The sequence below is a fragment of the Pezoporus flaviventris genome, unplaced genomic scaffold, assembly GCF_033815535.1.
Source record: "Pezoporus flaviventris isolate CSIRO_AGI_PZ_B2104156 unplaced genomic scaffold, CSIRO_AGI_Pfla_v1 ptg000045l, whole genome shotgun sequence".
NCBI lineage: Eukaryota > Metazoa > Chordata > Aves > Psittaciformes > Psittacidae > Pezoporus > Pezoporus flaviventris.
This window is the reverse complement of record NW_026892593.1, coordinates 31627114-31650411: the sequence shown is the minus strand read 5'-3', so window position 1 is coordinate 31650411 and position 23298 is coordinate 31627114. Positions and strand designations below refer to the sequence as shown.

The following is a 23298-nucleotide window of genomic DNA, read 5'->3' as shown; positions in this document are numbered from 1 at the left end:
CCTGAAAGATTTAGAAGTCGAGAACAAAGGAATATCAATGGAATAGAATTAAACTCTTACAACTGTGATTTGCATAAGCTTCCACTTGAAACATAGGCAACTGCTAAGTCTCGCTGAATTAACATTTCAAAAACACAAGTTGCAGCAAATAAGGATTATCCTCCTAGCAGTTGTTTTGTAACAAGCATCACAGAAAGACCAAAATTACTAGCAAGAGATGCCACTTTCAAAAGCCTTTCCTAATAAGAACACAAGATTTTAAGCAAGACCTACCTAAAAGTTTCAAGATTACTTTTTTTGTTGTTGGGTTTTTTTTGCCACATCAAGTACTGCCCAAACAAAGTACCAGAGCAGAAAGAGTGGGAGTAACTTAAATGCAACCTATCTTAGATTATAAGCTTAAACAGCACCTGTGTGAGTGCCCTCGTCTTTCAGAAAATAAACCAGACCTGAAAACATCTACTGATCTGATATCATCATCTACTTTCCATGAAAAATAACTTTAGAACTAACTCCCAAGAGTAGCCACTTGAGATGCTCAGAGTAAGATCACAAATCACAAAGCAAAACCAAAGTTGGAAGAGATACACAGCTATTCAGGTGAGTTTGAAGATAAAAACGGACAAAATGCAAATCTAACGTTTTCCTGACAAAATATTACTCTAGCTTGGCAAAAAGTTCCAATTCCATGGCATTTTGAAGGCAGGTGCAACCAAAACATGCTTTACATCAAGAGCTGCATTAATGAGGCTACCAGCACCATGCCATACTGATCTCTCTTTTCACATACACCACTTACAGACATAGCAAGCATGCGCTTATACATTAGTTGGTCCTTTACATAAACTTTAAAGGAAGTTTAATTTCAACAGTTTAAGATGTTTTAGGAGAAGCCCCATAGATATTTATCTACATTTTAGACAGCTAAACTCATGAAAAACTTCACCTCAAGTGGCCACATGTAGGTTACCTATGGAAGAATTAGCCCAATTATGAGTTGGGGGTTTTGACATTTTATGCATTATGTGCAGAAAAAAATGAAGCACACAGCTACTGCAGAGCTCTGAGTAAGAAATCATTTGAACATTATGCATGATACAACTGACAATCCTTTTCTGAAGTTCTCTGCTTACCACTTCTCATCTGTATTATTTTACCTGGCCTAAATTCAACCCCAACACCTAGTTTTAAGCCTCCCCCATTATACGCACCTCCTCTGTTCTCAGATTACAGCCTGACAAATACTGTAAGTGCTGATATTGGGTGTACCTAGTGATAAATATTTTTCAATGTCACACACATAACATCACTTTACTTTGAATTTCATTTTCAGTAATGAACAATTCAGTCACACAACATTACGCTCGCTGTGCATCATTCCCTGCAAAGTTAAAAGAAGCCACCCAAACAGACAAGAAACTGCCCCATTTGTTTTCTCACGGTAACTGTGATAATTAGGGAGATGGGCACAGTGCAACTCTACTGAATCCTAAAACTTTTTATGATACAGTCTGAAGTTGAAAACAACTGAGTTTTACACAATCAAATCACTCAGCCAACAGAATCTTACCTACAGCCATCTAAATGTCAGAAAAACCTCAGTATCCAATCACTTAACTGAAAGGTTGCTTGAGTTTTTTGTTGTTGGTGTGTTTTTTTTTTTTTTATAAAAATGGATGAATCAGTTCTGCTTTTATAAGGAAAACCAACAATACACCCACACAAGCATAAGAGCCAAACTCAGATGATGCTTAAGCTTATGGAAGAATCTAATGTAAGACGAGGCTCTTCCCCTTCCCAGTAGATATCAGTCTTTACTGGCCTGTTGTCCATTCTTGCCTGTTCTATAGACCTACTGTGTTTTTGTTGCATATGCCCATTTGAGAAGCACGACTTTAGTGAGCATGTGCTGAGCATATGGGCAATCTAATTCCCTGCTTATTCCCACATTACTTAGAAGAAGCAGCCTGCTCCCTTCCCAGCCACAAAAGCTACTGTTTGCTTCTTCCAAAGGGCCATACTCTCAATTTGTTATGTTGCAAAGCCTGGGTCTGTGAGGAAGGAGGGCAGACGAAATGTCAATGCCACTGCCAATATAATTCTTCAGAAAATTCACTTTCAAGAGTTCAACTGAAAAGAGACCAAACAGGAAGAGACCAAGAACTGGCTTAACTGAACTACCAAGCAACACTGACCAGACCAATGGCTGGGCAGCCTAACATGAGCAAAAGGGCTGAAGAGAACAATTTTCCCTACTTATCAGTTCCAGCAACATACTCGACACAGTGATCCCATATGTTTTATAGCATATTCTATTCAAAAATGAAACCATTGCAAATGCTAAAGTCTTTGCTGCTACTGTCCTCCCTAAACACTAAATCATATCCTCCCCCTCCTCCTAAGAGGGCCAAACAGAATTAAGAACTATTCTGCCACCATAATGTAATAAGTAACATTCAAAAGGGGAAGACAAAAGGGCTTGTAGGGCTATTTCTGCCCTAGAACATCTAGCAGATTCCAAACTAACAGTGGGATCACTCCTTACAAGGCACTGTATACACACCCACACAGAAGTACATAAATCCTCCACTCTCTATACAAAGAAATATATGCACGTCAATACACCCCACATGCCTTCCTCAATCATCTGAAGAAAAACGCAAGTCCCCAAGGGCCTTCTAATGCTCTCACATCCCCAAACTAGCTTTCTGCATAACTTTTTGTTGCTCCTGATGAGAAACTAAGACAGCAATGGCGTGATTTTTCTTTCTGATGTTAGAATCTCCACTGTCCATTTCAGAGCAGACAAGAATGGAATTAGCATGAATCACCACCCTTAGGTGGTACGTTTCCATTTTCATATATTCTGTGAACAGAAAATGGTAGTTTTCTAAATCCATTCCAAGAAGTTACTTTCAGACATTAAAGTACATTTCAGACAAAGTAACTCCGGATTAAAAAAAAGAATGCTTTGAAACTCGAACTAAAACACAAAAGTATTTCATGTATAAAGATATTCTCAACTAAATTTAAAAAAAAGGACTTGTTAGACAACAATACACAACAGGTCCAGCATTCACTGCACAAAATTTGCTGTAGTATCTAGTATCATCTCACTTGAGCATCCTTTTCAAGCCTTAGTACCATAAATGAAAACAACCTGCTTTATTACCAACCAACCAGAGTCATGTCTTAACCCTGCAGGAATCCCAGGTATAAATGTGTGTGATTACTCCTGTGAGATTAGCATAAAGCCTTATCTATCCTCTATTAACAAGACACATAAAATTGCTTTGTGAAGAAAACATGCAAGAAAACAAGGTAGCAACGGATTATTACAGCAGGGAATGCCACGATTTGAGTTTATCCTCCTATGTCGCACAAGCTTATTACACCAGCTTGCAAGTTACATACTTAATAAAGGACAACTTCTCTTTCTCCATACAAAGATTATGCCAAGGTGGAACCCAGAACTGCTTGTGAGAGGTGCCTGCAAATGCAAATTAACAGTTTCATATGCAGCTGCAGAAATAAACTGCTCTTAACCTTCACCTAATACTTACTGTTGGCTCCCACATCCTCAGCTACTCCAGAACCTCTCATTCTCAGGTATGTGAATCCCAGTATCAGAAAGAACAAGCATGCAGCAGTTAAGAGGAACATGGACAGGTAATGTGCACTGAAGCCTCCAGTGGTGGATACCTCCTCTCTTTTGAACTGTTGGAGAAGCTCCTCCTCGGGCTCTGAGAGATTCTTCTTGTAAGCGTTTTTCAGGTAGGTATGATTTGAACCCGTATGATTGGAGTGGTTGAGTCTAAGGGAGGAGGCGGTTCCCCCCGGGGGAAGGCTATTAGTAGCTGAATAGATCCTGGATTCAACATTATAGCTACCAGCAGCACCACTGAGAACGTGATTATTGGTCGCTTTCCTAACGGTGCCTGGAGGGTCAGTGATTTTACTGCTGTCCACATCCGTGAGCGGTGGTGGAAGCAACAATACCGTAGGGGATTTCTTAGATAGGCCAATGCGGTATCTGGGGCTGGGAGGACTAGAGTCCAGATTTTCACATCCTCCTCCTCCTCCCCCCGCCGCCGCCGCCTCCTCCCCTTTTCTGCCCCTGTCTAGACTCCCGGCAGCAGCCGCCTCCGCCGCCCTGTCATTCGTTACGACTACAGCAGCACCACAGCCTCCGCCAGCCCTTTCTTGGCCCGTCTCCATCACGCCAGCGCCGGCTGCAGCGCATTTGCTTGTTATGAATGGAGCAGGAGACTTGCTGAGGCTCCGTCTGGGCCGACGAACTGCAGGCTCCTCCTTCGGTACCTGCTGCTTGTTCCTCGCCCCCGCCGCCACCTCCTCCTCCTCCTCCGAGTCGGAGTACTTGTCCCTGCTGCCGCCGTAGGAGGGGAGCCGGTTGCCGTTCACGGTCCGGTTCTTCCACTGCTGCTTCTCGCTCTCCTCCTCCTCCTCTTCGTCGCCTTCCTCCTCTCCTTCCTCGCCGTCCCCCAGCTCCCTCACACCCTGAGCCGCCGGCTGCCTCCTGGCCGCTGCCCCCCACCAGGAGCTGGGCTTCCGCCTAGCCGCCTCCTCCGAGAGGGAGCTGTTACTCACGCCGCAGGCGCCGTGGGGGGCGGCGGGCCTCAGGCCGCGGAAGAGGGGCGAAGCCCGCTCCCTCCTGCTGCCGCCGCCGGCGCCGGCCTGGCTCCGGGGACTGCTTTCCACATCCGACTCGTCCGAGCTGAAGCCCAGCAGCACTTTGCCGCCCCCGGCAGGGGGTGCTGCGCGGCTCCGGCCGCTCCCGGCGCCGGCCCCGGGGAGGTACGGGTGCTCTGACACCGCCAGCCGCGCGCCCGCTCGCCCGGCGCCACTGCCGCCACCGCCACCCGGCGCCGCTCCGGCCCCCGTGTTATTGTTGTTGCTGTTCCGGGTCTTGTTGGCGCCGCTGCGGGCCCCAGCACGCTCATCCTCGCGCAGCTTCTTTAGTTTCTTCAGGTACACGGGCCGGGTGCTCTCGGTGACCGGCCCTGGGGAGAAGCCGAAGCGCCTCAGCTCCGAGAAGAGCTCCTCGTCCGTGAGCTGCGAGGCCGTCGCCATTTTCCGCTCCCCCGCCGCCGCGGCGTTTCCTACCCACGCGCCGCGCTCCCCGCCGGAACTGACGCGTGCGCACTCGGCTGTGGCCTAGACCTGCCTGTCACCCCGCGGCGCCGCCCGCCGGGGACGGGGCCAGACGGGCGGGGGGCGGAGAGGCGGGGCCGCGCGGCGCCGCCGCGGCCTCCCCCGCTCCACCGCCTGGTGGCGGCTGGCGCCGGCGCCGCGAACCGCTCCTGACGGAGACGTGGCCCGGGCGCTCGCCGCGCGGGGCCCAGCGCTGCCACGGGGTCGGCCCGGCGGGTGGCTCAGGCGGGGAGGGCGGTCAGCGGCGGCGGGATCGCGCCTCACGAGAAGGGGGATCAACGGCGTTGCCGGCCTTGTTCGGCAGGTCGCGGGTTGCGCAGCCCCGGCGGGCCGAGGGACGCCGGGCTCGGAGCTGCTGGAGCGAGGGGCGGCTTGTGTTGTGGGCGGTGGGATTTGGAACTGGAAGGGTGGATCCGGGGAGGAACGCACTGTTCTGTGTCCGCCTAATAGACTTCGGGAAGAGAGCGCCAGCTGAGGGTGGTGAGGCTCTAGGAGAGGTTGCCCCATCGCTGGAAGTGTTCAAGGCCAGGCTGGACAAGCTGGTCTAGTGGAAGGTGCCCCCTGCCCGTGTCGCAGGCGGTGTGCTCGCTTCCAGCAGTGCACTGAGTCGACTTGTCTCTTTCTGAAGTCCGACATCAGGACATCACAGCTGTGAGGAGACAGATGAAGTGTAATGGCACGAATGCTGCGGGAGGCTGCATCCTCACTGCCAAAGGCTGAGCACCACCCACATTAAGTCTGCAATTGCCTGGCTGTATTTTTCTCATTTCTTTGGGAAGATACAGTCTTTCACATACATACAGTTGAAACTATCCATCTGACTGTATACAGAAGTTGCGTACTTGTCAAAATGATGGTTGTACTAGCATTTCTCAGAGCGCGAGGCCCGTCTGGATTAGCCCTTTGGTCACAGAACCTCGTGGAGGCTTCAAAGTCCCCTTCTGCCCTTTGTGTCTTTATCCACCCTGAATGACAAAAGCCTAGGTTTACCTTCTGCTTTCCGCATCAGCTGCAGGCAGCCAGGTTTCCAGTTTGAGCTAACTCAGACTGGCCTTAAACTCATGTGCAGAAGTGGTCCAGAAATAGGATCCAGCTGCAGGAGCAGTTGTGCATTCCCCCTCATAGTCTGCAGCAGCGAGGACATAGTGGCTGTGCCCTGCTAATGTCAAAACTGAAGTTGCTAATCTTGGTGGTTGGAGAACATTTGCAGAGCAGGAGTTAAAGTAGCTGTGAGACAGCTATGTGCTGAAGATCAAGCCAAGTCTATAGTGCTAGAAGAGTGGCTTGAAGCCATCTTTCATGACAATGGTAGTGGTGATGATGCTGATGAGTAGTGATGATTAAGTCCTCCACCTCACCCTTCATTTCTGACCAGCCACATCTGGGAATGCGGAACCCATCCTATTGTTCCCCTAAACCTCCTGTAAAACAACTTTTCTGAGGCCGAGAAGCACTAGATAAGGCGTTGTGTTGCTGGTGCACTGGCTATGACACCACTGTACAGAATCTCCTCCTCGTTTCCCTGGCAGAGGAGCCATTTCACACACAGCAGTATTGTGCACTGGAGCAATGCGTGGAAGTCCATCTGCAAGGCAGATTACACTCAATATGAACTCCATTGCACATTAAACCACTAACATAAATGGACCTGCTCTGATCTATCTCCCAACCTGTAGTAGCTGATTGATATCCCAAATGCTGTGAGAAATGCTTCCAATATTCCATTCCTCCTTCTCAGAAGCAGCCCACAGTTTCCACCAGCTCTCTGGGATACATGTATGAATGTGCTTATCTCCAGCTGCTTGTGGCACTGGCCAAACAAACAGCAGTAGGTTCCAGGCCAGATACCATTCTGACAGGCATGCTTCTGTCTAGTGCCTGCTTGGGCGCTTGCCTCCTCGTGGAAGAATGTGTATTGTCCTGCAAGAGGTGGAGATCCTGTCATTGATTTGACGAGTCAATGATATTATTGATGCAGCTTGTTTATTCTGCCTCTATTACAGCCAGAGCACGAGTTTATAAAACCCATTTACTTAGCAGCAGAAGGGCAGTGAATACAAGAATTGTTAACAATTGAATCATCTGCAAAACTATAGCATGTAAATACACAAAACAGCTGACTGAAAAGTCTGCGTATTCCAAGTCATGCTTTAAAATGTGTGTGCCAAAATATTTTGAAAAATTTCAAAAATCTGTCTTCTGATTGATACTGAAGTAAGGATACTTCTACTACTGATCCAAAATCTCCACATTTTTTAACAGTATTCATTACTATCAATAACACCAATGCCTTATTACTATCAATACCTCCAGGTAGTGAATTTTTAAGTAGATACTGGATGTAGATACTTTTTTAAATGTAAATGTCAAATACAGGGAGTGTGGAGCCTGTTCTTTATTAGGTAAAAAAAAAAAAAAAGGTGGTTGTTTCTAAATAAGACATTTTGGTTTATATTTTCCCTCTTGTCCTTAAAAGAGTGGTGTTCTCAGGAAACTGCCAGTTCTTCCACTGTTGCATACCTGGAGCATTTAGAAATCATGAGTCACATCTACAAGAAATACAATCCTCTTGTGAAACTTGTAATATTGTAAATCATGGAATGCTTTGGGTTGGAAATGCTGGTGTCTTTCTATTTACCTTTTGATTTTTGAGCCTTAAGCTATGCTGAAATCACATTCACATTCTCAGGAATGTGATGTTAGTGAAGGTAAATGTTAGTGAAGAGTAGGAATGTGCTTTTCCTTTCTTTCTTTAATAAGAGTGGAGATTGTTACGCAATCACAGAACTCACACAGGCACTCTTAAGTTACTCTTAAGACAGTATGCACAGGAAGAAATCACTCCTTCCTATGAAAACAGACTGTATTCATCTGTTTTTAAACATATTTAGTCTGGTTTATCCAGTTGTTTTATGAATGAAATAACATGATATAAGTTTTTGCTTACAAAACTGAATGGGCTTTTTCACTAAGAAAACTATTTTTTAAATATTACAGTTGCTGCCACTGTGCTAGTTCTGTGTGAACACTCACTTGCGCATCGCTCTTTTCAGTTCTTATTTCGACTCCTTACAACTTCCATGCAAGTTTTTGTGATGAGAGTGAATTGTTCACGTACTGACCATGCTGTTCTGCATGTGAGCTTGTGTATCTTGCCAATAAATCTTTTGCTGATAGCCTTTACTTTCCTGAGGGCATCTTATTAATGTTCAAAAGGCTTCTGTAGTCTCTTGCCTTTGTATTGCCGCGGATTTATGGCTAAGATGTGGACACTTCCCATGTGGTGCTGGGCTGCTTGCATATTGCAACAGTGTGAGCACATTGTGCTGGGCACCTTAGATCCCGCAAAAGAGACCATGTGTTTCCAGATTACTGTTCTTAGCTAAGTGTCCCATAGTAGTCCCAGAAAGTGTGTGATGACCTGCTAAGACTGCAGTTTTTGTTACTAAAAGTGGACCATCCTAAGTCATAAATTTGAGACGTCGTAAGGCAACAGAATGCTCCATTGCAGTTAATAATTTGCCTTTTATATAACTTATACTGATCGATAGAATAGCGTGTTCTCAATTGGGTGTTCATCCCTGAACAGGTCGTGTAACTCCTGGCTCACTTTATTATGTCTGTATTCCTGGGCACTTGGTGAGACTGTTGGAGGCATGTTGCTGACCCTGTATGTTGAAACAAAAATCCACAAACAGAACTCCAAATCCTTAAGAGTGGCTCAAAAACCTGTTTTTATTTAAAAAAGACAGTATGTTTACATGCAAGCTTTTCACTAGAATTTGCTTTATGTATTCAATTCTTTTCTCAGGAACCAGGAGGGCTAGATATATTTATTTTAAAACCTGAACCTGAGCCGTCATACTCCTTTTTATGCAGCCGAGCATACAGTTGGCTTTCTGAGCTGCAAGCGCACACTGTTGGCTCATGTTGAGCTTCTCAACAACCAACACTCCCAACAAGAAGAGCCATCATCATGCAATAGAAAAGAATGAAGTTTTCATTTTACTTTTTCATGTGAGGCTGGGTAATGCCTTTCTTGTGCCACAAAGCTCTAATTTCAGTTTATTCAAGGAATAAGCGAAGTATAAATACATACAATAGACAAAAATAAACCAAAGAAGTTCAGAATGGGCCCACCATTCTGCTTTCTTTGCATGTCATTAGGCTACTGCAAAGCACTAAATTCGGTGTGTTCCAGACAATTACTGGCATTACTATCTGTGCCTGTTTAGCACTTGCAGATATGAACCATTTTCATCGCTGTCTTGTACCTGGCACTATGCAAACACAAGAGAACATATTCCCTCTTTCTTGAATACACACTTGCCTCCATCACCTCCCACCTGAGCTGCAAGCAAGATACATAAGCAGGAATTCAGCAGCCGTTAGAAAATCTCATGTTCTAGGAAAATCACTTTTACATCTCAGCAGCGCAGACTGCTACAAGCACCTCAGTCTCTCTTGCTTCTAGCTTTGTGCTAAGTACTGAAGCCTTATTCCTAGTGCTCAGTAGTGTAGACCTGTCATATTTAGATTTTCTTAAGCTGTGTAATTTCCAGTCAATAACTCCATTTATATAGAAAGTTTCTCCCGTAAAGGAAGAACTTCCGTAAGAACTACTTCCAGACAGTGGGAACAAAGCTCCACTGGCCATAAGGACTACCATTTCCTAGTCAAAGTACATGCTGCATTTCTAGAGTTTTGTATTCTCTCAGAAAAATCAAGTACATTTAAGGATTGTTAACAACCAGGTTTTGGTCTACAGATAGGTTATCCACATATCCATTTAAAAGCAGCTTGGTCTTTCCTGAACCAGAGTTTCTGTGTCACACATCATGGGAGTCTCTAGCATGCATCACACACTCCAGTTGTTTGACAGATGTAGATGTCATCATTGCCCTCAGTTCTCCTCTGTGAGGATTATGCACTGGAAGTTTCTCTTCGCCGCTTATCTGTCCTTCCCAAACTATGCTGCTAATGGCTTCCACCCCATTGTTTCAGCTTTTACTCTGTGGCATAAGACAGTGAGCCTGACAGTGCATGACATTCATCCTTCAAAGGCGCTGAATTCAGTATACCTGATCACTCAGCAGCAGGGAACATGAGCAATGCATTGGCAGAGAGGACCAGATTTCACCATTTTGAAAGGTATATAAGGCATCTGCCTTCAGCTCAGGAAAAAGTATACACATTCTCCCCTTACTACTACTATAAGGTTGACCCAAATGTAAGCAAAATAAAGTGTTCTTCAGGGGACGGCTAATTTGTCAACACTGCTAAGCACCTTGATTGGAAAATGGAAGTAGGGGTGCCAAGAAACTGATTCCCTGGCCCCACAGTAATGCCAGCCAGTTGCTGGGCTTTTGTTCTTAATTCCATATGATTATCACAGGCCAGAGGTCTGCCTCTCCTTTTCTATGTCAGACTTCATATGAAGGCTGAACCCATGAAGTCCAGGGTATACCATGTAGCATCCTGTCCAAAGGTGCTTTTTAATTTCTCAGACCAGATACACATCCGACAAGCTACTCTTGGTTATTGTACCTGACCTGAAAAAAAAATGGGCTTCACCTTGCTGAACTTGAATTAGAACTGCAGTCCTTTTACTGTAAACTGTTGGACCAGCTCCAATACCACTTCTGGGAAATCCTCACAGCAGCAAAACCCTGATCCTCTCCTTGAATAGCCAGACAAGAGCAATGCTTTCTGCCAGCTTTCCAGCTTACATCTCCGTGGTTGGCTACAGTGGAACACCTACCTTCTCTGGTGGAAAAAAGCATAAAAACATAGAAATAAAACAGGGAGACACAGTAGAAATAGGAGAAAGAGTATTCAAAAAGAAGTAAGAAAGGTAAAAGTAATTGAAGAAAGCAGAGGGAACAGCGGGAAGTAGTAATAGCAAAGCACACAACAAATTAAAAGCAAAATACTGAACTGACTGCTTTGCACCACATGAGGCTTTTTAGGACAGTGCAGAGGTGTCCTTACAAGGAATCGTAGAGGAAATGTTTGGAGGAGCTCCATGTGCATGTGGGAGGAGGTAGGGTGGAGGAAAGAAGGTGTTTGTTTTATTCATCCATGCTGCATAGGGAGCATCAGGTGGAGGAGTGAACTCTCCTCTTATCCACACCATGACATCGTCTGGAGTGCAGACAATTGTGCTCCAGATATCTATGGAAAAGAAAAATAGCATTTGCAAAACTGAAGAATGGGGGGCCCATAGCACACAGGTGATGTACCCTCTGAACAACAGAAAAGAGACTCTAGCTCATCACTTTATCTTCTATGGACACAGGTTTCCCCTGGCTAAAATTAGTCCTTGGAAAACTTTCTGGGAAAAATATTTGTGTACTGAAGAAAAGAAAAAAAAAATAATCTGCCCTGCAAAGAACCCGTGAGAAAGAAGGAACCTTCAACATATATATGGCCAATGTACTAGTGGAGGGCTTTCAGCCATTTATGATCTTAAAAAAAAGCTTAAGTTAAACAGGCACTTCAGTGTGAAGGATCCAGATGACTCACCTAAGGTCATAAAGAAGACTGTGTCAGAGCTGTAAACCGAGTTAATGTCATGAGGGCACCACGCAGGAAATGAAGAAACTTGTTCTTTTGCTCTTGGCTCTGCCACTGACTTGCTGTGTGGCAAATCACTTCCTCTTCAGGTGACTCAGTTTCTCCCAAAGGCAAATGGAAATAATGATTCATCTTTGTATAAGTCCTTTAAGAATGAAGATGGAAAATGTTATAGAAGAGCTAAGTAGGAATTCCATTCCAGTGCCCTCCCCAGCCCATTCTTTGTCCTCTTCTCGCTGGGTTTTTTTGCAAAATCATAAATCATAGAATAGGTAGGGTTGGAAAGGACCTTAAGATACCTAGTTCCAACCCCCCTGCCATGGGCAGGGACACCTCACACTAAACCGTGTGAATCAAGTCTCTGTCCAACCTGGCCTTGAACACTGCTAGGGATGGAGCATTCCCAACTTCTCTGGGCAACCCATTCCAGTGTCTCACCACTCTAACAGTAAAGAACTTCCTCCTTATATCCAATCTAAACTTCCCCTGTTTAAGTTTTAACCCGTTACCCCTTGTCCTATCACTACAGTCCCTAATGAAGAGTCCCTCCCCAGCATCCCTATAGGCCCCCTTCAGATACTGGAAGGCTGCTGTGAGGTCTCCATGCAGCCTTCTCTTCTGCAGACTGAACAGCCCAAACTTTCTCAGCCTGTCTTCATAAAGGAAGTGCTCCAATCCCCTGATCATCCTCATGGCCTCCTCTAGACTTGTTCCAACAGTTCCATGTCCTTTTTATGTTGAGGACACCAGAACTGCACACAATACTCCAGGTGAGGTCTCACGAGATCAGAGTAGAGGGGCAGGATCACTTCCTTTGACCTGCTGGTCATGCTCCTTTTGATGCAGCCCAGAATATGGTTGGCTTTCTGGGCTGCAATGTCTTTGATGATGTCTTTGTTGCTGTGAATGGTATTTTGGTAGAGGTAATAAAGGTGCAAATTATATAGCAGAAGCATACTAATGAATTAAATGCAGGATGATTTCTATTATGTGCTGTAAACAGAAGATGTACTGAAAGAAACTTATTTGTGTTGCAGAGTCACTCGGGCAAAAAACTGAAATGCCAGTTCACTAATCAGTCTGGAGGAAAAAGCAGTATGTGACTAAATAATTTAACCAGCTGTCATAATATAAGCAGAAATAAGTTGGGTGTGTATTGTTAGACCCTTATAGGTGTGCTGAAACAGGCACAGATATAAGAACTGAATGAGAACATGTTAGGTCATAAAACGAAGGTTATAATTTTAAAGTCAACAGCCTTGTTTACAGCAGAAAGAAGAAAACATACAGCAGCTGAGGTAAGCACTCTTAAGAGGACAGAAAGGACTTACAGGCCTTACTTCGTGGGTTCATACCCAGGGAAATTGAATTAACCCTGCTACAAGCTTCAGGAAGTAAAATGGGGAAGATAGGCAGACCCAGCTTTTCAAATGAACCTTTTGTAGCATATTCCTTATCTTTTACATGTCTAAACATACATAAGACCGGTTTTTACAAATGTTAATCATTCACAAATCTAAATGAAAATAATTGGAAAACTCTCTAGAAAACTATGGGAGGGAAACTTTTCCAGCTGAGGTCTATAATAGCTATTATTAATTATTTGAATGAAAGTTGTACACGCACATTTGCAACCTAGTGTACACCTGCTATTTGTTATAAACATACAGAAATCTACAAACAGCTGGCTGTATCTTACATTGACCAAGATGGTATCTTCAAATTAATGCTTAAATCTACATTTTACGTGTGCAACTGAACGTACATAATTTATAAATGATATTTCAATTTTATTTATAAAATGTTTTAAACCCTTTGGTATTAAGAATATTTTTCAATCTCAGTAAAACCAATATCCAATAGCCTGAAACATAATTTTATTTTTGCTCCTACCCAAACAAATTTTCCATGCTCCTTTTTCCTAAGCTCAAGGACAACTCCATGCCAATTTCTAGATACATTTGGGCCTATTTTTATTGCCTGAAAGAATATAAATATATGTATGAAGCTGAATTGTTCCATGAAAACAATAGTTGCTTCAATTGTTTCCATATATTTTGCATGATGATGTGACATTTATTTTATATCACTGCCTTGTGTTTGGTTTTAGCTTTCTTTTATAACATATCATTGCTTTCCATGGCTTTTTTACTACCTCTCTGAGCATTTCCTATTTAAATTATCACTTACTGAAGCCATGCTTTAGGACCTATTACTCCTTGCTGCTTCTCCTGGGAAACATTTTACTATGCACAGTTCAGCACTTTTTATATCACTTTACATCATTCATATTGACATCATGTTGGCTGTACAAGTTCCCTCATTCATTCTAGTAATTGTGGAAGTCTGGGCCCTTTTAAGTCTATCCACAGTTGTCATTAGGATGTTCTGAAGAACTCATGCCAAACAAAAGTTGTAGATAATGTATACATTTTAACACTCTCATTGTTCATCTGTTGCTCTCAGAAATCATGTTTTACTTTCAACTTTTCCAGAATTTCACATTATTTCTTCTGCTTCTGACATCTGGTAATGCTGTAGCGCTGTGACTTATGTAATGAATGGATTGCTGAGGACACATACAAATTCCAGATACTCCCTCACTCATTTCACTGCATCTCTTCCTTCTATGGGTTTCTGTACTGGATTTATTTATCTTAACATACACACTCTGCTTTGCCTGTTTGGTACTCACTGTGGGGTACTCATTACTACATAAACTATGTGATTCAAGTAGATGCTGTATGTAAAGGAGAATATTAACCTCTTAACAAACATGTTACGAGGTTGCTGTCCTCACTGTGCTTCGGGTGCTGCTTGTGTAGTTTGGAACCAAAAAGATTCGTGCTTGTTCTCTACAATCTACAACTTGCATAAAAATATTTCTGGGTCCTGACCATTGAGCCAATCTCTATCTCCAGGAATTAAGATGACAAAAAAGAAACCCCTGTGTTGAGCTCTATAAGCAGTATAGTCCATTTTTATGTCAGTCAGGTACCCACTGTCACTACCTGCCATAGACAATGAACCCAGAAGTCTTCTGGAATACCTACTGATTTCAGTAAAAAAGCAGCACCAGCCCCTGCAGAGATTCAGAAGTCTCTTATTTTCTCAGAATAACCTATTTTAATTTGATATTTTTCAGATGTGTCATTAAGTAAATATGGAAGATATGCAATTAAATATGCAAATGAAATGGTTTGTAATTACTGTGTTTAAAGCGAGGCATGTCACATTCTCTTGCTGATTGGACCTTTTTAGTTTCTGAATTTGGCAACACCCTGTCCTACATCTGCTACTGCATTTCTTCTCACATCATTCTTCCCTGCATGGTAAGGATTAACACCCCTTGGCATTCAGTTCCCCAATTCCTTTATCCATCATTACCAAGTCCTCACCTGGAGTATTGTGTGCAGTTCTGGTGTCCTCAACATGAAAAGGACATGGAACTGCTGGAACAAGTCCAGAGAAGGGCCATGAGGATGATCAGGGGACTGGAGCACCTTCCGTATGAAGACAGGCTGAGAAAGTTGGGGCTGTTCAGCCTGGAGAAGAGAAGGCTGCGTGGAGACCTCAGAGCAGCCTTCCAGTATCTGAAGGGGGCCTATAGGGATGCTGGGGAGGGACTCTTCATTAGGGACTGTAGTGACAGGACAAGGGGTAACGGAGTCAAACTTAAACAGGAGAAGTTTAGATTGGATATAAGGAGGAAATTCTTTCCTGTTAGGGTGGTGAGGCACTGGAATGGGTTGCCAAGGGAGGTTGTGAATGCTCCATCCCTGGCAGTGTTCAAGGCCAGGTTAGACGAGGCCTTGGGTGATATGGTTTAGTGTGAGGTGTCCCTGCCCATGGCAAGGGGGTTGGAACTTGATGATGTTAAGGTCCTTTCCAACCCTAACTGTTTTATGAGTCTATGATTCTACGAAGGGGACTGAAAAACCTTTGCCCTCAGTCCAGATGTTTTGATTTTCTGTACCCACTTCCACATGAAATCTCTTAGTCTGCCCCATGCCAAAGCAGTTGAAAGTCAATGAAGACTTTTATTCCCTCATATGAAATTATGTTTATAAAGTGTAATAAACATTATCAGTTAGAAAAAAAAAAGTGCAACTTAAATGCCGAGGAAACAGAGAAATTAAAACTGTGGTAGAACATGATTTACTAGGGAAGCAACAGTCCACAACCAGAGAATGTAAGGGGCCCTAATTACAAGCTCTTTATTTTCGCGGTATAGTCTTCTGGTGTTTCAGATCATCTCAGTGTGCTAGTATAGCTCAATATACTTTGCTTCTTTCTAAATGATGTTATGTTACACAGCTTCTCTTGTATTGCAGCATGTCATTATACTTTTGCCTACTTCCTGTGTAAGCAGAACATGTCCTGTCTTCTGCTAATACATGGATTTTGAATGGAGCTTCTACAAAGCACTGCCTTCAGGTTTCCCTTATGTATGTTACCATCTCTCCGGCTGCAAAAAGGAAAGCAGCAAAACTAAGGAATTGAAGGGGATTTGCTGCAGGGAGAAGGGTAACTGTATTATTCCATTTTCTGCAACAACATGGCAACAGGCTGTGTTTTTATAAAACCAAGTGAAGAGCTGACAAATGAGCAGATCACCACACTGTCATACTTCTGACCTAAAATACACACACATGAAATGCAGGGGGCAGGTGGTCCCACTTTGAACACGAACCACTCACATTCTGTTGTATCTCCAGATGCTGTGCGGTACAGCAGCACCAGGAGCCCAGGGCTATGCGGCGGCAGCAGCTGTACAGTCATCCCAGGAAGATGGGGGCTTTGAAGATATATAAAGAGACAGAAATTCTAGCCCCATTAGGTCAATGGCAGTTTTACCACTGCCTTTATTTCGGCTAGGATGGCATCTTGTGTACCTGACTCATGTCCTACCAAAACTCTGGACTGAGTATCAGGACATCTGCCCTGCCTACCCCTGCCCTTCTGTTTCCTTGCCAGTTCCTGCTTGGGGAAGGTTTGAACTGGGAGATGAAGGGGCCATGCTCCCCATCCTTTTAGCACTGTTCAAACTATTGTGTTGCATTTCATACAACACATCTGGATCCCACTCTGCGTAGTGTACAAAGGCAGCATGAGAATACAGTTGAATGTTTGTGCTTCAAAATCACATGATTTTTGGATTATTTTGTTCTCCCATGCAGTTTAATGCCAGGGGGAAATGTATGGCCTGACGTGATTTTTCCCCCACTTTACAATTCACATATTCTTTACCATATGTGAGCCATTATTTCATACTGCGGCATCTATAATCCCTCCCATGTCTATTTTTCCCTGCCACAGGATGGGCAATATACATTTGTCTTTCTTGCTCCTAAGGCACTGTCACTCTGATAATCTTCTCAGACATTTGCTGTAGTTTTCCAAGCATTTTCCTAAAATATTTTTATATGCTTTTTTTTTAAATTGTTTTGGTGAGAAATCGTAATGATCTCTTTAGTTTTAACTTTGATTTTGCAAGCACTCAAAGTTTTCTTCCTAGGCAAGTCACAGACCACTTGATCAGTTATCAAAGAAGCTTGCATGATCCCGTAATCACAGAATTCAAGCTTTTGATCTCCGGTGTATAGTACATGCGTCTAAGGCTTTGTGGGTAGCCACGTTCAGCAACAAGTCATACACCTCTCATACATTTCATTCCTTTTCAGTAAGCAGTGTTTATCAAATCTGCCCCATTATCTCCTTCTACGTGGTAAAGCCTCTGAAGCTGATGTTGCAGGTAAGTAACTGTGATAAAAGAGGTTGCTTCATTTGGTGCAATGCAAGAATAATTCTGTAAAGGATGATTGCTGGTGTCAGCTGATTATTCATGTTCTCTGTCATTTAAGGTAGGAACTTAGTTGCATCCACGCTTCTTCCCTTCTCCTTCTCCTTCTTCCCTTTTACGTTTTACTTTGCTGATATCTTCTAGCTTTCTCTCTTAAACCCCACTAAATTCAGTGTTGTTTAGCATAAGACAATGTCCTCTAGAGTGGAATACTTCTTCATAATATCTAAGAAGATTTGTCCCAGATACAAGTAACTGAGACTTTCAAAAAAGAGCTAAAAGAAGAGTTAGTTTATGCAGAAATGGGATAGTGAACAATACTAGCAATCTCAGAGGGTACTGAATCTAACACAGACTGTATTATTACAGTTTGCATCTTGTGACTGATTTTCTACCTGAGAAGGTATAATCTGCAACTGAAGCTCCACATCCATTTGGGGACATCTAGGGGGAAGTAATCTATTGTATGTAATAATGTGTGAGGACAGACTGCACTTCTGTCACAGACAGGACATTTAGAGAATGTCTTTTTTTCCCGCTTTGCTTCTAACTACTTGTGAAGAGATATTGAATACACTTTGAGACCTATACTTATGTGTCAGAATTAGTAGAAAACAACTGATCAGTTCACAGACATTGTGAATATTGTACAGATGCCATTCTCATAAGAAGCCAAACTAAAAATGAAACAATGTCCTCAAGAAAAATTAGCAGTGTGGCCTTGTGTACTGCACTTTCCAACATAGCTCTGAAAAGAGTGTTGCAGAGGTAACAAACAGCCAGAGAAAGAGAAGAAGAATGACAAGGAATATGGAAGATATAAAGAGAAAGTAAGGATGTGCATGGTAGGGAAGGGACAAGCAGCTGGAATCATAATAATATTTAGAGCACTAAGTAGTGGAGAGCCAAAGGATAAGGGTTTCCTAAGTCTGCAAAATAAGGGAATGCACATGGAAAATGACATTAAGCAATTCAAAACTGGGAGATTTCCTCTTCGCCCCTAGAGTGGCCAATTAGACTGGAATTCACTGTGTCTGGGAATAGGCATTGCCTGACTCAGCCTGACAGCCCCCAGTGCTGCTCCAAGATGAGACCCTGTGGCAGCCCGGGTCTGTACTGCAGGCTGGCATCCTCTCACTCCTCCTCATCCTGCCTGGTTACGCCCTGACCTAGAGCATCTCCTCAGCAAGCTTTGTTCCCAGGAAAGCGGGGCAAACAACTGCCCTTTGTATCACCCCAGAAATCCACCCTGGTAAGCAGAATGACACAATGGAACAGGATTTCTGCTGCTTCTGCAGAAGAACCGATGTGGAACACTAGGTCCTGGACCACCCGCCTGAGCTAAGGCTGCCATTCCTAAGTAATGTTATGTTCCATCCTCTCTCAGACAGCACAGGACAAAATACCTGGGTGAAGCCGTAATGCTCTTCTCATTTGCTATAAAGTACTCCGGAAGTTTCATAAATGCAAACAATAAAAGGAAACTCATAGAAATACATATTTCAATATAAAGTTTTCCTTTTAATTATTTCTGAGAATATTTCACAACTAAATACTTCAACGGAATTTGGATACATTGATTTAACTTTTAAAGTCCAGATGCTAATCTTATAAACAGGAAAGGTATGATGAATGATGTTAATACTGAACTAATGTAACTATTTAATTTAGCATGTTTTTCAGTGTTTTAAGGACAAATAATTCTCATTATATATATATTTTTCAATGAAAAATTAAATAATTGAGATTTGAGAAAACTGAAACAATTAAAAATATACTTGCGTGGAAGTTATCTATAAAAATGCAATAAAACAAACAAAAAAAGGGTCTACTTTTCTTTGTTTAAAATTACATTGTTCTGATAGTTTTGAAATGAGTGTTCATATCTCTCAGTCAAGCACAAAATCGGTTTCAGAAATGGAACTTGCAACTTGAAGCAAAGTTAGAAGTCATGTCACCAGGAGAAAGATCTGGGAACTGATGCCTTCAGGCTAATAGCAATGCTCAATTTTGGGATTAATTGATAAAATAGTTAGTCTGCACTGTTTCTTTTGAAAAAGGAAATCGTTACACTTTACATTTACCACAATCTATTATAACAATGAAAATTACAACTAAAGCAGTGCAATTTGCTGCCGCAGTTTGAAGGAAAGTTAGGTCTGTTTTTTAACGGCTGAGAATGGCACACAAGTTATATAGACACCCCCCCCCCCCCCCCCCCCCCCCCAGCATTTCAAGCATTGCAAACTCAATGATTCAAAAACTTTTAAACCTGTTACTTCATTTTCTCCAAACTCCTAATCATCTGGCCTTCATCTTCCCGGCTATACTATCCTTTTTAAAGACAGAGCTGTACATTTTTGCACCACCTCTGACATAACCTACCTGGATTCCAGGATTCTGCAGACAAGACCAAAGGTCTGGGGTCAGGCACCCTGAAATGAAGAACAAAAATCGGTGACCGACTGCGAAAAAGAATGAAGTAACTTGCCTTTTGCCCCATAGGAACGTGACGGAAACAAGGACATCTCTCTCTAGCTTCTTTAGTGATGTGATCATTTTTACTTCTGCAAACTCCTGTCTCCTTTGCTATACACTTTTTAACTTCAGCAATAAAGGGGCAACTGCTCTAAAAATAATTGTCTTCTTCAGTATCATACCTGGTTTAAAGCCAGACTAATTCCATGCTCTCCAATGGATGAGCCAGGAATATTGTAGAAAAGAAACAAAACAGATAATGTCATAAGCGGTATAAAGTAGGAGATGTCTCCTGCCTCTAGAGTGTGTGATGTTACAACCTTTAAAGTGTTGCTTTAATATAGTTTTTAATGATATAGACTATGTTCTAAAATAAATAATGAGAAAGCTATATTCAGAATAATTGAGGTGGAGTTTTGGTTTCCCATTTTAAATTCCAGAAACTTCAACATATTCCAGTTCTAGCAAAAGGGATTTTTTCTAATAAAACCAGGTTTATGATTTTTATTTTTTTTCCCCCTTACAGCTCTTAATGCCAGTTCTTTCAGCCTAACCAGAATTTAAGGGGACCTAATTCCCAGTAAATAAACTTTGTCTCTGCTGAAACTGGCAGGAATTTCATGATTCTCTTCAGTGAATAAACTCAGTGAAGACTGAGCACTTATGAAAATCCTGCTGCAATTTGGCATCTTCTTTTTTATTTAAATTGTGTAGGTGTTAGTTATTATCTACCAATGTACCACAAAGAAACAAATCCATAAAATATATATTTACTATTTCTCTACACCTGAGGTGAAGCAGCATGTATAACCTTTGGGATGAAAATTCTCACCTCAGGCCATATTTATACACCCATTATAGTTATTATTTATGCCTTTTTCTTCCTCTTTTTATATTGCTCATAACTGATGATCAAAGCAGATCAGGGACTGACTTCCATATCCCTCCCTAGATAGATCATCATTCAAACCATCCATTCATTAATTCATTCCATGCCTGTCATCAGGGGGGATGCTGTCAGTTGCAACAAATGATGGAGCAGGCTGCAAAAGCACTATATACACATTCCTATGAAAGTTAGTGGATCTTGAAGCTGCATTCACAATGAAGTTCTGTTTTCATTTATGTTTTCCATTTCATTAAACAAAGAACCACAAAATGTTCTAATCCACTATTATTATCCACTCTCCACAGTGCTCTTGATTCACTTAAAAAGTGATTATTATTCCCTGAAATATGTCATGTAAGTTAGGAGAAAGCAGCATTTCAAGGGATCAAGAAGTGCTTTTACCTAAATCTTCACACTGAATGCAAGCAGGCAGTACAAACACAAGCTTTGCAAACCACATCCTCAATGAATCTCGTGGTAGCACAACACTACAGTGGAGAGAAGCTGTGAGGAATGGGCACTGTGGTACAGCAGGCCAGTCCCAGCACTAACAGAGGGCTCACCCAAGCCTTGGTAGATGTGTTTGAGGAAGAGATGCCTGGTGTGCCACAGATACAGAGGTGTTTATGGGCTGGGATAGTGTGTAGATGCAAATACATACCCAGTGAACAGTATTTCAGTCACTGCTTACTACTTATTTCTGCAGAAGATAAGCTGATTGCTACTTTGTGCTTCCCTTTGTTTCACTCAGGAGTGTTTGTATTGTACCATTGCAGTTTCAGAAATGATGGCCCTGGGTTATCACTTAGCAATTAAATTCTCTTCCTTTGCTAGATCTTTAGAAAGCCCCTTTAAGTGATAAGTAACAATGTAAATAATTGTATTAGTAGTTACAAAGTTCTTACCTATATCAAGGTCCCATTTTAACCTCTTTCTAAAAGCTTTATAGTTCAGATATTATTTTTCTCCACTGTATTTTGCTTTAGTCTCAAACTTAAAATTGCTTGTAGAAACTCCACCTGGAGTACTGTGTCCAGCTCTGCCCCCCAACACAGAAGGGACATGGACCTGTTGAAGGAAGTCCAGTGGAGGCCGCAAAGATGATCAGAGGGCTGGAGCACCTCTCCTATGAAAACAGGCTGAGAGAGCTGGAGTTGTTCAGCCTGGAAAAGAGAAGGTGCTGGGGACATCTCCTAGCAGCCTTCCACTACCTAAAGAGGGCCTACAAGAAAGCTGGAGAGGGACATTTTGCAAGGGCATGAAGTGACAGGACAAGGGAGAGTGGCTTTAAACTGGCAGAGAGGAGATTTAGATGAGATATCAGGAACAAATTTTTCACTATGAGGGTGGTGAGGCACTGGCACAGGTTGCCCAGAGAAGCTGTGTCTTTTCAAGGCCATGTCTGCAGGGACTTGGAGCAACCTGGTCTAGTGGAAGGTGTCCCTGTCCATGGCAGAGGGGTTTGAGCTAGGTTGGCTCTAAGATCCCTTCCAACCCAAACCATTCTGTGACTCTATGAAAGTTGGTCTCTCTACCGGTTTATCCGATAATTCGAGGAGATTCGCGTGTGTCCAGCCCGCGGGGCAGGGCCCCCATCACACGACTGGAGCGGCGGGAATAGCAGAGAGCCGGTGCCTGTGAGAGAAGGAAGGGGGAGCTCTGCAGAACCCCCCAGCTGCAGTGGACATCCCTCCGCCATCTCCCCGCATCCCCTCCCTCGGGCCTCTGGGCCTGCAGGTGGCGGCTGCGGCCGGCAGAGGGCGGCATCGCACCGGCAGTCTGGCCCGGCCGCGGAGGGGAAGCGGCGGTAGCGGAGCGGGCAGGGAGAGGTGACGCGCTTCGAGTGAGAGAGCGGAGATTTGATGGGATGTGAGGAAGAGGTTCTGCACCGTGAGGGAAGTGAGGCACCGGTTACCCAGAGAAGCTGTGGCTGCCCCATCCCTGGCAGTGTTCAAGGCCAGGTTGGATGGGGTTTTAAGCAACCTGCTCTAGCGCAAGGTGTTCCTGCCCATGGTAGGGGCCTGGAACTAGATGATCTTTAAGGTCCCTTCCAGCACAAACCGTTCTGTGTTTCTATGAAAGCACCGGCTAAGTGCTCTCAGCAGGTAGGGAGCATGAATTCACAAGCAACCTCACCCACAGTTACACTTTTAACAGCATATAGTCAGTTAGGGGTAGGCACAGAGGAGTGCGTAAGATTAAAACGCATTTTGCACAAAATGAATGATAATGAAAATATAGTGAACAATCACCTTTATCTGACAAGCATCTGGAGGTGGGGCAGTTCTGTCAGAGCACATGCGCTGACTTCAGCTTTTGCAGCCAGAGCTTTTCCGGCTGGGCAAGTTACTGGGGAACCACCAGTGGATTTAGGAGAACT

The 23298-nt window shown here is 43.3% G+C and overlaps 2 protein-coding genes and 1 long non-coding RNA gene across 5 annotated transcripts in view; 2 read left to right on the top strand and 1 right to left on the bottom strand.

The window, feature by feature from the left end:
- The window catches only part of LEMD3 (LEM domain containing 3), a 51415-nt gene extending 46204 nt beyond the window's left edge, over positions 1–5211 (bottom strand). For 2 of the 3 annotated variants that reach the window (XR_009745974.1, XR_009745973.1), the window contains exon 1: positions 3564–5211. Coding sequence is in view for 1 of the 3 variants with exons in the window: in XM_061467845.1 (XP_061323829.1) it covers positions 3564–5091 (1528 nt within the window). In the remaining 2 variants the exon portion in view is untranslated. The remainder of the gene's footprint in view (positions 1–3563) is intronic. The other variant, XM_061467845.1, reaches the window with a different exon arrangement.
- Positions 5212–5740: 529 nt separating this feature from the next.
- The window catches only part of WIF1 (WNT inhibitory factor 1), a 63346-nt gene continuing 45788 nt past the window's right edge, over positions 5741–23298 (top strand). The window contains exon 1 of the mRNA XM_061467861.1: positions 5741–7101. The gene's annotated coding sequence lies outside the window, so the exon portion shown is untranslated. The remainder of the gene's footprint in view (positions 7102–23298) is intronic.
- LOC133276718 (uncharacterized) overlaps positions 19781–23298 on the top strand; it is a 175349-nt gene continuing 171831 nt past the window's right edge. Inside the window, exon 1 of the long non-coding RNA XR_009745978.1 lies at positions 19781–20130. This is a non-coding gene — a long non-coding RNA (uncharacterized LOC133276718). The remainder of the gene's footprint in view (positions 20131–23298) is intronic.